The sequence below is a fragment of the Poecilia mexicana genome, unplaced genomic scaffold (genome assembly GCF_051168715.1).
Source record: "Poecilia mexicana isolate PSO_F unplaced genomic scaffold, ASM5116871v1 scaffold_8, whole genome shotgun sequence".
Lineage (NCBI taxonomy): Eukaryota > Metazoa > Chordata > Actinopteri > Cyprinodontiformes > Poeciliidae > Poecilia > Poecilia mexicana.
In genome coordinates this window covers 14,919,080-14,933,973 of record NW_028263377.1, presented here as the reverse complement: position 1 = coordinate 14,933,973, position 14,894 = coordinate 14,919,080, and the positions used below count along the sequence as shown (strand labels likewise).

The window sequence follows — 14,894 nt, the reverse complement described above, 5'->3', positions numbered from 1 at the left end:
TCATCGAAACCTTAATTTGTAAAACCCACTGTCATGTCGCTTTAGATGTGCGGCAGAGTGATTCCTCTGGATTAAAGTCAAACTCAGGGCAGGTGTTTGCGACTTCAGAAATGTGTTGTTTTCCTGTAATGCTGCCTTGGTCTATTAGACTCAGTGAGCTGCCTCTTGTTAGCAGTGTGTAACATCATCCCTCCATCCTGTCTGACACCAGTAATGACTAAATAACTCCAAAGCCGGTTTTTTTTTTTCTTTCTTTTTTTATGAGTCACAAAGCGCTGCTGTTGTTCAGCAGAATCGTCCCATATGATACTGCTAATGATGTGAGAAACGTTGAACTTGTGAACTCCGATGTGCTCTGAGCACGTCTAATTCAGATGCCACAAGAAAGCGTACGTCACATGCGGAGCCCTCTATTTAGCCGTCCTTCCCAGAAGAAGTGGACCAGATATCCTGCGTCACGGTGCGGGAAATCAGGCGTGGGTTCAGAAAGAGGGGGAGGAGGGTTGATTTTCCTCATCTTCATCGCTTGTCCTGCTGGCTTTACTGTTGTATGTAAACGCTGCCTACAGAATAAATTAGTTTTCTTACACAATTTAGTGTTTTTGCATTGCTCGAAAACGAAACTTATTTCAAGACAATACATTTATTTAATAAAAATACAGGCGTCTACTCGGGTCAGCTCATCTGCCACTCTGTACTGCCATGTCAAACCAATTACTGTCTAGTAAATGTGGAGGTGGGCTTGGACTTTATATCATCTTATTTTGCTACTTCCTCTTCATAAATATACTTGGAGCTTCATCTATGCTTGAGAAATCCTTGAGTGTCCCATGGCAGCCAGTCGGGGGATGCCTACACACTTGCATTCACAGAGCTTCTTAAAGACACAGTGACCAGTTTTGATTCATCAAACCTTGAAGTCATTTTTCTTTTTAAGTTACGTTTGGTAAATACAGTATTTTTATAATGACCAAAGGTAACATAGTGACTTGTTTGTGATACAAAATGGCACTACGAGCTTGGAAAATATATAATACTGCCCCTTTAAGGTGTTTCTTACTCCAGATCAACATTACAGCTAAACCACATAAGAGGTCAGGGTTCAGAAAGCTAAATAATGATCGAAATTGGGACTGCCTGTTTTTCTGGAGCCTCTGTTTTAAATAGGAGAACCCTAATTTCACATTGTAGACATGATGGTTTATTAAAATAAGAATCAAATCCTATCATAACTTGATGTTATGGAGGTATAGACTTTATGTTTGTCCCCCAAAAACCTCATAATATGAACAGTTTGATATTTAGATAAATTTATTTCTATATTTTTTTTATGTCCTTACATCTGACAAATACTGAGTAAATAGGTCAGGGGGATTTTTCCACCAGACTCGGCTCCTGTTTGTTTGACTGCATATAATAACACGCCCGACTAAAGTTTCAGCTGTTTACCTCTCAGTGCGTCTCGGAGGTGCTGCTCAGAAGCTCATTCGTGCCCTAAAGCTTTGTAGTCTGCGTGATTTATGTCAGTGGAGTGGGCCGCAGATCAGGTGGTCATGCCTATCACCTGGACTGTGTTTCCTTCTGCTCAGAGAGAGTCAACAAGCCAACACCTGGCTCACTCACTCAGCTCCGGAGGTGTGTGGGGGGTGGGGAGGGTGTGACGCCGCAGATATTGATTGTTGCCAGAGCCTCACACGCTTGACGGAGGTGTGTGTGTGTGTGTGTGTGTGTGTGTGTGAAAGTGTAAACTCGCTGCTGTGCTGTTCTGCATGCGTTCACACCTGCATCACTCTCTCCGTTTTCTGTGCAGACTAATCAAAGATGAAGTGTGCCGAAAAGATCTGGTTCTGTGTTGCACTCGCGCCTAAATGTCGGAGCTGACCTGTTCGAAAACACGCTCTGAGCTCCTTTTATCTTTTTTCCATCAAAATCTTCGATGACAATCTGACCATTTTCTGTACGAAGCATTTTTACCCCCCTGCTCCTACTTTGTGGAAAAAGTTCTTCACGGCTTTCTCACTTCACATGCAAAAACAGAAATTCTGCATCCCCTGTTCCTCCTCTGGTTTTCTGTCTCATCTGCATATTTTCGTGATTCTCTTGTGGCCTCTCATTTAGCTGCATCGCGCCTTCTCCTCTCAGCTCAAATCAAACTGCAGATCAGTGTCTACCAGTTTGCGTCACTTACATGTTAAACCAGGCAGAAACTGTTTTTCGGTTTGCGTCTGTCAGCCGACTTGAACGCCTCTTCTTGTCCCCAGGCTCTGCAGGAAAAGCTGGAGAGTCTGCGGAGACAGCTGCACAGTGCCGAGAAGAAGCTGCTCAACAAGGAGCTGGAGACCGAAGAGAGGGTAACGAACTTGTTTGTCCTCTCCCCTTTATCTCTTCTTTCCCATTGTTTTCTGCTGCACAATTTGCAGCTTCCTGTCATCATTGCATCACTTTTCTTTTTTTTTCCAACTTCACCTTCAGCTTTTTGCATCACAACCGTTTTATTCTTCTTGATCATAAAATCCTGTCCTATAACATCTTCTTTTGCTGCTTTATCGCTTCATGTTGCAATCTCCTCCTTTCTGATTTACTATTCTGACTCAGTCCTCCAGGGGGCTGCAAAAGAAACACAAAATATTCTTGGCCTCCTTTCCTCCTCTGCCCTCTTCCACCTACCATCTCTCCTTCTCCTGTTCAGAGTCAGCGTTATGCCCCCTTGCACATTTCCCAAATTCCTTGAGATCTGGCCTCAAGAGTCAGCGCCTAGGGCCAAGAATGCCACCGCTGCCTGTGCTCAAAAGGGAAGCTCTGGTGCGCACACACACGCACACACGCGCACCCCGTGGCTGTGGAGAATGCCCTGTAATCAGACTATGTTTTGACCTTGACACACACAGAGAAGAAAGAACTAATGACTGTGCTCACGCAGGAGGTTGGTCTTTGTACCGCGGTATGTACACCAAAGGCATTCGTTCTCCTGTGTTCCCTCTGATCCGCCCACTGACCCTTGCACACACTTCACACACTCGTCACACGTCTCCCAGTCGGGCCGTCATAAATCGAGTCGACGGGGCTCACCGGTTTTCAGGAGCCACTTGTCACTGATCCACACGCAGGGGATTCTGCTTGCTCTTTCTTGCAAGGTGGTCTTAGTTTAATTAAATTATGGCGTCCGGTGCCTCGCAAAAATGATTAGTACCTTGTTTTAAACTTTTTAAAACAGTGTAATCTAGTATAGTTTAATAACATTTTATGTGACAGACAAGGTAGTGAGTTATGAAAAAGAAATTCACATTGTTTTTAACATATTTCACATGGAATCGGTTTGAAATATTCTTTTTCTCATCCTTTTTTGTTGATCTGATTTTTTTTCTCCTTTTTTTTGGATAGAAATTAAACAAAATCAGCCATATTGGACTAGGCCTGAAGTATGATTAAGTTGTTTTCAGCCTATCACAAACCAAGATTGCAATCTAAACAGTTAGTTTTTAAAATTTTTTTAGGGGTCAGTATTGTGTATTCCAGCAATATAGAAGGTTTTATAGCACAATCATGTACTTTCAGTTGTTATAAAAATGCTGCATTTATGTCACTTGAAAGGAATTTGACTTTTGCTTTTTCCAACACTCTGACTTCAGGAAGTCATCACAACATCAATCAATCCATCAGGTTTATTGTTCTTGCACATCTATTGCACATTTCAGCAACCTTGTCTCTCCATTAACCCTTAAATACATTTTTATCAACGTTGCACTGAGAAGTAGCTCATATAATGAGCTCAGCACATGTGCAGTTCCACCAGATGTTTGCTAATTGCTATTGGCTAGTCTGAAGGATCCGAGTGAGGGCGTTGTGGCCGATGTCTGCTCTGTAAGGTGGGAACTCGGATACCGCCTCAAAGGCGGGGCTTGGTCCACCCAGGCGTTTAACGCAGCTGAATGGTTGCCATGGGAGATTAAAGGTTTTCCCAAACATGCCTGAAATAATCAAGGTGACACTCCAGGTGTGTTTTTGATGGGGGAATAACATTATAACACCAATATAAAAAACGTTTACTCAAAAAAGTCGACACTACATAATACTGCCCCTTTAACAAATTGAGTCAGGTAAAACACAGGAAACGAGAATTTCTTGTTTTTCTTTCATTTTGGCGCTAACACCTGTATGTTAAAAGCATGTTGAAGCAGAGGATGAGTAAACAACACGATGAATGCGACAAAGCCTTTTGGTACCCACTTTAGGCTCTCAACAGCTCGTGATTCACGGTCTTGAACACGCTGAACAGATTTTCTCCCCCTGACATTCTGCTAGGAGATAAACGGAGAAAAGGCTTTGAGCGAGCGCGTCTGAATCACATTGCTTGGTGTGTGTTTAGTGCTAATCTCTCGTTCTGTATACGTTTCTCAGTTGGTAGTTGTGCCCTCTGTGGTTCATCCACACTAATAGTTGAGGCCACACCGATTCGCCTTTCCCTCCTCGCTCACACGTTGCTCTTGTTTATCTGCCAAGATGTTTCTTGTGTCTTTTGTAATCCGATCTCTCGCATGCTGAAGCAGCTTTCCTGCCCAGGCTTCGCACAGATGTTGCTGGCCCCGCACTCACAGGGGCCCTCGCCTCCAAAACGGCATCTCATCAGCTCAGTGCGCGGTTCGGCTCTCCTTCAAGATGGTGGCCTGTAGAGAGCAGCTCTCCTTATGAATGACAGGCTAGACACGGCAAACTGTAAAAATTTAGCGCTGGTCTCCGCCACAGGTGCTTACTTTGATTAAATCCCTTAAGTGTCACCCTTAAAGTATTTGCATGTAAGTCAATGGGTTCATGAGGTCTTTGGTGTCATGGTGACAATTTAGGCGGTTGAGAATGTAAAGTCATGTTGTTTTTAGTAAATAAACAAATAATTGACTATCACACAACCTGCCATCAGTCAGCATCTCGCTACAATCTGGAAAGGTCTGGATTTGGAGATTTTCTTCTGTGTTCTGTTTAAGTCTCCTTCCTTTTTTTTCCTTCTTCCTTCCCTTATGTGTCTTAAAGCTTCACAGTATACTTCCTTTGTTCTTTCTTTTCCTTTTTCTCCTTTTCTTGCTTGTGCCCTGTCCTCTTTCTGTCCTTTATCTGTCCCTCAATCTGTCCTTTGTTCTTTCATTTCTCGTGTCCTTTTTTTTATGTCCTTTCTTTTTTTTTCTTACCTTTACTTCTTCCCTTGTGTCCTTTCTTCCTTAATATCTCCTTGTTTCCTTATTTCTCCCCCTGTTCCTCCTTGTCCACTTTCCGCATTTAAAGCCTGCTGCCTGTATGAATACCAGACACAATTCGAAAGTGGATTTTGGTATTCAATACTTTAAGTTGAATGTAAACCACTGGGAACTCTGGGAAGTTGAGTCTGGAAAAGTCAGGAGTTTTTGCCTTCATAATGAGTAGGATCCCTGTCTTACTGTAGCTTCAGTGAACTCCACAGAGACCTCTGGCTCATTCGAAGCCGTTTTCCCTCCTTCATCTCGTAACAAAGCGTTTTTGATTCCAAATCGCTCTTTCATGAACTCGCTGACTTCCAACTCTGGCTGTGGAGGTGCAAACTTTGCGAACATTGGCATTTTTGATGTATCCTCTTGTTCCTGACAAGGGCTTTGTCACCTGGGAACAATGGATGATATATATAAAAAAAAATGCCTCTCCCCCCTGCCCCCTCTACACCTTACACACACACACACACACACACACACCCACACACTATTTGTTTCATGCACACACACACCAGCTTCATTAGCATGCATCAAGCCTCTTCAGCGATGTGACAAACTTCATTTGAACGTTGAAAGTGTTTAGGGCTTGTTCCTTTCTGCTGGCAGCTGTCAGAAGCCATGCCATGTGACGGCGCTAAGCGTGAGAGAAAGTCAAAACCACAATCTGAGGACTATATATAGATGAAATGTTGTCATTTTAAGATGACTGGGAGGGGGGAAAATGACTGCCGCTCCTCGCTGTATTCAAAACGGCACCTCATCAGGAACAAACAGAACCCCACTTTCTAAAAGGGATCTGCACAGATCAAACCTGATGCGTCTTTAGAAATTCAAAGTCGTCTTTCATTACAAGCTGAAATAGTGGCACACACTTTTTTTTTTTGTCGTTTTTCTTTGCAGTGTCTCCCTCTCTTTTCTTTTTCTCCTTTCTTTCCTTTCTGCTCACATCTGGAGTCTGTCAGTGACCAAGTCCTAGTGACGGGTTTGATCTGCAGCGTTGTTCAAAGACGTCTCACTTTTTCTCCAATTGGTGAGGAGCCTTCCCCCCCCCCCGCCCTCAGATGTCATCGCATGTCTCTTTCTGCCTGTCGGGAAAACAAACATGCCGTTGCTGTAAAAAAAAAAAAAAAAAAAAAAAAAAAAAAAAGAAGTTGAAAGGGAGAGGGGGGGGAAAAAACTGTGCGTTTTCATGAAAGAAGAGGAAAGATGCAGAGGGAGGACCCTTGGAAGAGAATGCAAAGCTGGAGGAACAATGTCTTTAAGAAAACAAGTCCGTCTGTCTTTTGGGGAGTCGGATGCTTCTGTTTTGCATTTCTAACTCCGCCGAGAGACACGGCGAAGTCTCTGTGTGTGTTAGCCGCAGTCAGGTTTAGACAACAGAGATACTGTTATGATAAAGACTGCTGCTTCCGTCCACACGCTCCGAGATAGATGGACTTGGTCAATAACCAAACACTGAGCGCATGTGAGAGGTCTTGCCCAACTTGAATGTGTTTTATTGAGATTTTATGTGATTGGCTAACAGAAAGAAGTAAAAGGATGCTCAGTTTTCCTTGTTTGTTTTAGTTATTTATTTTCAAATCTTAATCCCGTCACTCTGATTCCCCTAAATAGAAACTAAATGTAATTTAAATACAGCTGTCTGCCTCAGGTTTTAGCAGTAATAAACAACAAACAGCGTCATGAAGATCGATCAGTTTGTCAAATTGTAACCTGCCTAGTACGACACAACTACACACCTACGAAGACCTGGGCGCTCACCTAAGCTGACGGTGAGCGAGGACTTTAATCAGAGAAGCAGCCAACAGAACCAGAGTAACTCTGAAGGAGGCAAAAGTGACAAGAAAAAAAGAAGGGATAGAATAGAGGAAGACCTAAACTCCTCTTTTCACCTATGTAGAAAACTCTAGATTTGGCGGAAACCTAACGCTGTACATTGTAATGAAGCACACAGTGAAACATGGAAGTGCAACCATCATGCTGCAGGGATGTTTCTTCTGCATGAACAGGCAAGCTAGTCAGAGCTGATGGAAAACTGAAGGGAACAAAAACAGGAAGAACAGCTGTTGGAGGTTCAGCTTCTAAATATACAGCCTGAGCTTTAATGGTTTAGATCAAAGCATATTGATGTTAGAGTTACTAACTATTACTCTTTTTATTTTATTTTACTTTTTCTAAGACTATGCATCCTTTAGAAATCCTTCATTTGCTAATAAAATGCATTAAAAGCCAGTTGTCGTAAAGTGAGGAAAAGGAGAGAAAACAAGGTGTCCGAATATATTTGCAAGGCAACACAAGGTTACCAGTTTTCCCCTGCAGCTCTCTTGGAGTTTTTCCAGAATATGCTGCTGTAGGCTCTCCCCTTCCAGCGTATGTATGGGACAGACGATGGAGACAGCGTTGCCACAAGAGAGCTTATAATTTAGCTCGAGCGGACCTCTCATTGCCGCGGCGGCGGCACCATACACGAATCAAGAATGCAAAACTAAGGAGCTTGGCTTTTGAAGAATCTGAGACTTGTATTCAGAGCGGTTGGTAAGGGATGTGTTTATTCAACCATTGTTTATTGCTTCGGTCTGAAGCGGCGAAGTGTGTTTTGTCTTGGCCTGCCGTTCTGTTATGACTACAGAAGCTGCTATAGATAGAGATAGACGTCTTCAGGACATTGAAATTAAAGCTTCTACAACCTGTTTTTTTGCAACCTGTTTAAAAAAGGTCACTTTTTAAACTGTCCTGAACCCCGTTCTCACACAGCATGGGGAAAAAGTAACATATTTTTTTTCTAAACCGATGGATTCCTAACCCACTGTAATTGCTCTAACACTTTCAAATGAATAGGTTTGGAAGGAGACTGGAGAAATTGGCGAAGTTGTGCCAGACTAATCTGCTGCACACTGTGCCGAGACAAAGTGAGCTGCCTCATGTAGGGATCATTTATGCTGAGGGTTGCTTTGAAGTGCTTCCCCAATCCTTTTCATTGTGCCCAGGAAGATTAATTAGCCAAAGCCAGAACAATCAGTTAAATCCACAACAGGAAGATTATTTTAGGGTAGCTGATCTTTTTTTCTTCTTCTTCTTTAAACCCTCCCCCATCACTTCATTCACGCTCTCTTCACTTGAAAGAGCAGATTGGACTTTGGCTGGACTCTGGCTCTGCCACACACAGACTCTCCCCCTGGTTACACCTTGAAATATGCGGATGAAAACTGTTGCGTCCCCTCTCCGAAGCGCTCGTCGAGCTCTGAATTAATTGATTCGGCGGCTCTTCTGAACGCCATAAACTCTTTTTTTACAGCACCGTAAAAAGCTCGGTTTGTGCTCGCATGTCTGCAAGCGCGTATACGAGCGCTTCCATTCATGTGTGTTTGCGGGTAAAAAGTGGGGGTTGCACTAACCAAACCCTTTTCAACTTCTATAATCAGACTCTGGTTTAGCAGAGTGTAATTTAGCCCCAGACAGACTTCCTCCCGTCCTCCCCAGTGGAGATAGCTCGCTGGCTATTGAGCTGCTGCTGCTGCTGCTGTATTTCATGCGATCCATCCTCTTCCAAACCCCCGTCAGTGCTTTGTGTCGGATACAGCTGTAGTGGCCAACAACCAGTAGGGGGGTGTCGTGCAGAGCCGAGTCATGCCAACGCCGCTGGACCCCCTGTGGAGATGTGAAGGAGCTGTGAAAAGCGAGGGAACTCTGAGGCATGAATAAAGAGGGGATACCCTCACCCTCTGTGTGTGTGTGTGTGTGTGTGTGTGTGTGTGTGTGTGTGTGTGTGTGTGTGTGTGTGTGTGTGTGTGTGTGTGTGTGTGTGTGTGTGTGTGTGTGTGTGTGTGTGTGTGTGTGTGTGTCAGCTGCTGCTTGGCTTACAGTGCCTCGGAGTCAAAGACATGCAGAAACACTTACTCAGCAGGGACATTCTCAGATTAATGGCGTACAGATGCATCTCCGTAAAGTAGAATATCGTCAAAATGTTTTTTTGTGCTTCAGGGATTCAGATCAAAAACTGAGACTTGTCTATTTATGACGCGCAGTGATAAATGTACAATCTGTTTATTTCTGCTAATTTTAGTGATTATGTTTTGCAGGAAAGACAAACGTAATTAGTCGTTTTTGAAAAATGTTTATATTCCATAAGGCTGATTATTTTTTTATTTTTGTTTGTTTTAAAAGCAGGAATGTTATGATATGCCAGTATTATGTTCCGCACAATCACAAAAGAGACTTCAGACCTAATAGTTGTCCTGCAAACGGTCCACAAAAACATTATTCCTACAGAATACAAAGTAGACTTTTTCCAGCATATTAATGGAAGGTTAAGAGGACGGAAAAACTGAAATTCAAAACAGACATGTTGAATTGAAAACCCTTTTTATTGATTGTTATATATTATTATGACGTCTCCATGAGCTGTGCGCCGTAATCATAAACTCATACCAAAATGAGTGCTTAAAATATGTCTGTCAATGTGTGATAAATCTGTCAAATCTGAGCTTCACTTTAGGAACTGAATCGCTGAAATGACTGAACTTTTCAGGGACATTCTAAGTTACTGAGTCGCCCTTGTTCGGCTGCATCCGTCGATCACCGTGTGAACGTGTTGGTCTTGGATTTGATGGCGTTTGATCTAACAGGATCTGCCTTCCCAGGTGACAATGGTGCATCAGGAGTATGAGGAGAAGATCAAAGGTCTGATGCCGGCGGATCTCAGGAAGGAGCTGGAGGACACCATCACCTCTCTGAAAGCTCAGGTGAGAACTTTTGGTGAACATAAACAGAAGTTAAAATACAGGAATTATTTTATTTTACTTTTTTCATTTTAACAGGCATTCTGCTTTTTTTAATGTCTGCTTTCAAGCGTTGCATCACTTTCTCTAGCAACAGCACTTTGGTTTAGATCAGCTGCTTTAGATTTAGACGTTTTTATTCATTTATTCTACTTTTTTTGTTTTAGAAGTTTAGCCCCTCAATATCTTGAAACCTTTGTTTCTCTAGTTTTTAATTCCCTAAATATTTTCACTGGGTGACAGGTCCATGTGCTTTCTGTTTATGCATGATTACAGAATCACTATATGTGCACAACGTGCCCTAATTTGTAGCTTGTTGTTTTACCCTTATTTTTAACGCTGTTCCTTAATGATGTTTAAAAAAAAAAGCTTTACCTATCAGTACATTCTGTTATTTGTGTTAGCAGTATGTTCTTTCTTTGCTGGAAACTGGATTTGTCTGGAAAAATAGGTCTAACAAATTCTTACATTATAAATTTACGAAACGTAAAGCACTGTGCAGAGGTTTTTAAGCTCTGCAAGTTTTATGTCCTTGCTTGCCAGCGCACTGCACTTTCTTGTGGTTATTTAAGACGCTCTTGATCTCCAGGCTTTCTGGAAGCCTTCTCAGTTATTTTTCTCTCATCATGTTGTTTGGTTAGTGTGGGCTTTAATAAATCAGGATTGCAGATATGTGAGGATTAAGGAATATGTGTCTGGCCCCTGAAAGTTCCCTTACAACAGATGAGCAGAATCATTTTAAGCGAAAAGAGGGGGGGGGGGAAATCCAGCAAGAACCTGGCAGGAAATATCTCTAGTCATATATTTGCCCAGTTGCGTGGACTCTCCCCTCCTCTTGATGACAACAGCTTATGTTGCGTCTATAACTACTGTAAAGAAAGTCAAGCATGAGGCAAGTAATGCCTAAAAAGAAATCTGTCTAAAGGCAAAAACCTGTTAAAAATAAAGTCGGATTAGAATCAGAATAACTCAAGCTCACCATCTCTTGTCTTCCTGCTGTTTATTACATCACCAGTCAGTGGGTAGTAAAGTAGGTAAATGTGTCGTATGAAGCCGCAGTTGTCTGCTGAATACTTTAACACAAGCTCCGGCTCGGTTCTTAAACACTGCCGGTGTTTTAATGTCATCAGGTAGCGTTTTGAAATCCCGCTATAAACGCTGCGTCCAACTGCTTCTCGCTGCACCGCTTGCACTGATCAGAGATCAGCTAGTTAAGGGGCTGTGAAGTGTTCAGACACACTACATTTAAAAAAATTTAAAAAAAATTCTTTTTAAACCGCATTATAATCCTCTATGGACAGAGAATCAAACGTTTTTACTAGATGAGATGTTTAGAGTGTGACGGTAAGTTTTTCTGCAGGTTGACTGACCCAAATATGGATTTGAAGCACAATTAATTAAAATGTAGGTGTAATATAGATTTCTCTGATAATAGTGTCATTTATTTTATGTGATTCATTCAATTCGAGCATTTTTGGGATCGTTAATCACCAACAATTCAACAAAAGGAACTAAGCTGTGGCAATGGTTATTGGTCCAAATGGAAGAATGTTGGGACCAAATAGTTAATACTTTGTATGTTGTGGAGAGATAAACTGGTAATAAAAACCACCTGAGTTATTTTTTTTTTTTTATCAAATAGAGGGATTTGGAGATAACCCAAGTATTTGCACAGAGCTACAAATGAAGTTTTCTTTAGTTATTTTTTTTAGAGCGCTGAGCTAGTTTAACCCGCGGACCCCTTCTCGGCGTTTACATTGTAAATAATTTTGTTAATAGGAGCTTTCAGGGTAAAAAAGGGCTCATGTTCAACCCTCCCTTGTTTAAATACATCTCCCTGGATCTCATTTCAGCACGCAGACCACAGCGCTGTGATCAGAAATGTTTATAAAATGTAATCCGTGACCAGAGCGGCCTCTCGTCTCATTGACAGCGTTTCGGGTTCTTACACATTAACATGGATTGTTTTTGAATAGAGGGAGGGAGAAAAAAAAAACAGGTACGGAGAGTTTTTTTTTTTTTTTTTGTGCCTCACGAGGATTGCAACCACATTTTGGTAGAGTTTTGCATATATTTTAAATGAAACGCTAGAATTGGAGCTGAGGTCTCCCCCACAGAAAGGAATGCACCCTCGGCTCCAGTACGCTAGTCCCAGAACAATACGGATTCTTCTGGAGCTGTGATTATTCTGCCAGGCGCTGGATGCCAAGTAAATGTAGATGGGGGGTTTATTTTCACTCCGGCCAAAAGCAGCACTTCATAAATAAACTTACAATTTGTAGCCAGACAAAAGAGCCGCGCTGCCTCCACTCACGGCGTCCAAACTCTGGCCCGTAATGTGCCCTGTCGTCCCAGTGTGCCTTCACCCTGCTGCCCTGATCTCCTGACCCCTCGGCCCCTGCTGTCTTGACCCCTGGACTTAACAAGCAGCCTTTTCTTTCACTCTCTTCTGTTGTGCTACCCAACACCAGCCAAAAGCACAAAAAAGCTCACACCAACCCGTCTCCTGCTTCCTCCTTTCTGTTTACACCCAGTTATTTCCAGCACCATTTCGCTGCACTGTGTTTTACATCGTGTGTGTGTGTGTGTGCGTGTGTGTGTGTGCTGTAGGTCAGCTTCCTCCAGAAGACGGCCTCTTTGCTGCAGGAAGACCTGGATGCCTGTCGCAACAGGAGGTACAGAGTTTGTTTACAGCTTTCCGTATAGATTTGTAAAGTATCTGAGATTATTCTGTGCTCCACTCTTTTCTATAAGAAGGACTTTTCCCAACAGGAAACGCAAGCATCGTTTTTGGCACCACCTTTTAAATCCGAGTACTTGTCTTTTATGGCGGCACACAGGTCGCACAGAATTTAACAAATGAGAGCATCCCCACAGCATGATGCTGCTTCGCTCATAATGAGAGAGATGTCGCTCATTATGATAGTCATGGAGGCACTGAAAGCTCCCATTTTGGCCTCGTCTGACCAGAACAGTCTTCGGCCATTTGTAAAACACCAGGCTTCATTTTCCTCCCACTTCACAATTATGTGCTCCTCTGTGTGGCTCTGTCGCAAAAAACCCCCAAAAAACCAAAAAAAATCAAATGAATTGTACTGAAGTTTGTGGTTGTAATGTGATGATAAAAGGCAAAAACATTTCAAGTTGTTCGAATCCTTTTGCAAGTCATTGTGTATTTTTTTGGTTTGTTTGGGTGTGTGCTCTCAAAGTAAGGAGAAGAAAACGTGTCGCTCTGCTCATTCTGAGGCATTTGTTTCCATTTTGAGCTTCTTTCATGCTTCCTCCTCTGTTCACAGGTAACAGCATGAAGCTCAGACACTCCAGGACATGAAGGACGATGCCGGCCAACAGAAAGTGAGCATTGCAGTTCCCTCTCATCCCTCACTCCACCGGACCGGTCATTCTGAAGTTTGTTTATCTCGTTTTAGTTTAACCTTGATTAAATGTAGCATTTTTTGATGTCCTCATCCAGATAAAGTGTTCATTTCTGTGTCTTTTTTTTAAATCAGTTTACTTGACTTTCTCATGAAAATGTTCATATTTTTTATAAATTCATCATTTGTAATAAAAGACTTTGTCTCTCCTTTTTTTTTTGTTTCGTTTTGTCTTTGTCCCCCCCCCTCCCATCCCACGGTGGTTTTTTCATCGTCTTTAATCAGTCCCCTCCATCCGAGGAAGTCTTGCTGTTCTCTTTGACCACAGTGTGTACGTTAACCGAGATTAGGCTGCAAGAGTCCTTGAATTCCCATCACCCCCCGCCCCCTCTCCGTCATTATTTGACACCGTGTCTCTGGCCAAACCCTGGTTTGGAGAGCGGGGAGCAGCCAGGGGTTTGTGGTCGGTTCGGATAACGTGCGCTTTAAGTAGATTGTTTGGACCTCAGGTTAAGGCTGCAGCCACAGGCCTTGATGTTTCTGTTTCAGCCAACGCTTTGTGTTTTATCCGCCATCCCACTCAGAGATTCTCACGTTAAATCTCTCAGCCTCCTCCAAAAGCGCCAGGAATTTATAGGTTTTTAATAACAGACGCGTACGACGGAGCATTATAATAATCTCCTATCAGGTTGTGGATAATGTCGAACGAGGAATGCGGGGGGGGGGGCTTGAATACTGATCGTTTTCGAAGCATCGCAATATTTATTTTCCCTCCCTTGAATAAAATTTAAAGATGTTATTGCATCCCTGGATCAGGTTTGATTTCAGAGGCCTCCACACTTATTTGCATTGGAATTGCTTTCTTTTCACGCCCACACTTCACGTGTTCCCATTGTCCATGACCTGCTCCAAAGCAAACATGTTTCCCCTCTCCGTATTTATTTGATGTGCTGATTTCTGCTGCCCATGCAGAGAGAAGAAGAATATATAAAAAAAAAAAGCGCAGAAAGAGAGACGGGGAGAGAGAGAGAAGTCTGTCAGACCAACATCTGAGAAGCTGGAGTTTAGTCATTCAGGGCAAAGGCTTTGTAGACTCTGTTGTTTCTGCAGAAGGTGCAGAGGAGTCATTACTATTGCAGCGTTACATCCAAGCTGCATGCTCATTTATATACATCTAAAGACGTGCATGCGATGTTTTTTTATATGTACCGCCTTTGTGGCCGTGCCGTGCTGCGAGTAAAAGCCTCCGTGTGCTTCAGTCACACCTGGTTGTTTTAACAAGTTGCAAAACCAGAGAGGTTCTGCTGTGGACTCTGTCTGAAGAAAAAGAAGAAGATGACGAGGAAGGGATGCGTCATTGCCTCCTCTTCCCTTGGTCCAGATTTTGATCAGAGACACAAAAATATAGGGGCTGTCCTTTTGCACATGTACAGTGTCTTGCAGTATTATTCATACCATTTGAACTGTTTCCTCATTTTGCTGTGCTGCAGCCACAGTCATCAGTGTTT

The 14,894-nt window shown here is 42.7% G+C and overlaps 1 protein-coding gene across 2 annotated transcripts in view; it reads left to right on the top strand.

Moving 5' to 3' along the window:
• cep112 (centrosomal protein 112) overlaps positions 1 to 13,600 on the top strand; it is a 116,743-nt gene extending 103,143 nt beyond the window's left edge. For both annotated transcript variants that reach the window (XM_014988762.2, XM_014988760.2), the window contains 4 exons: positions 2,262 to 2,351; positions 9,875 to 9,976; positions 12,623 to 12,687; positions 13,309 to 13,600. In XM_014988762.2, the coding sequence (XP_014844248.2) occupies positions 2,262 to 2,351; positions 9,875 to 9,976; positions 12,623 to 12,687; positions 13,309 to 13,312 (261 nt within the window). In that variant the 3' untranslated portion in view covers positions 13,313 to 13,600. The remainder of the gene's footprint in view (positions 1 to 2,261; positions 2,352 to 9,874; positions 9,977 to 12,622; positions 12,688 to 13,308) is intronic.
• The last annotated feature ends 1,294 nt before the right edge of the window (positions 13,601 to 14,894 follow it).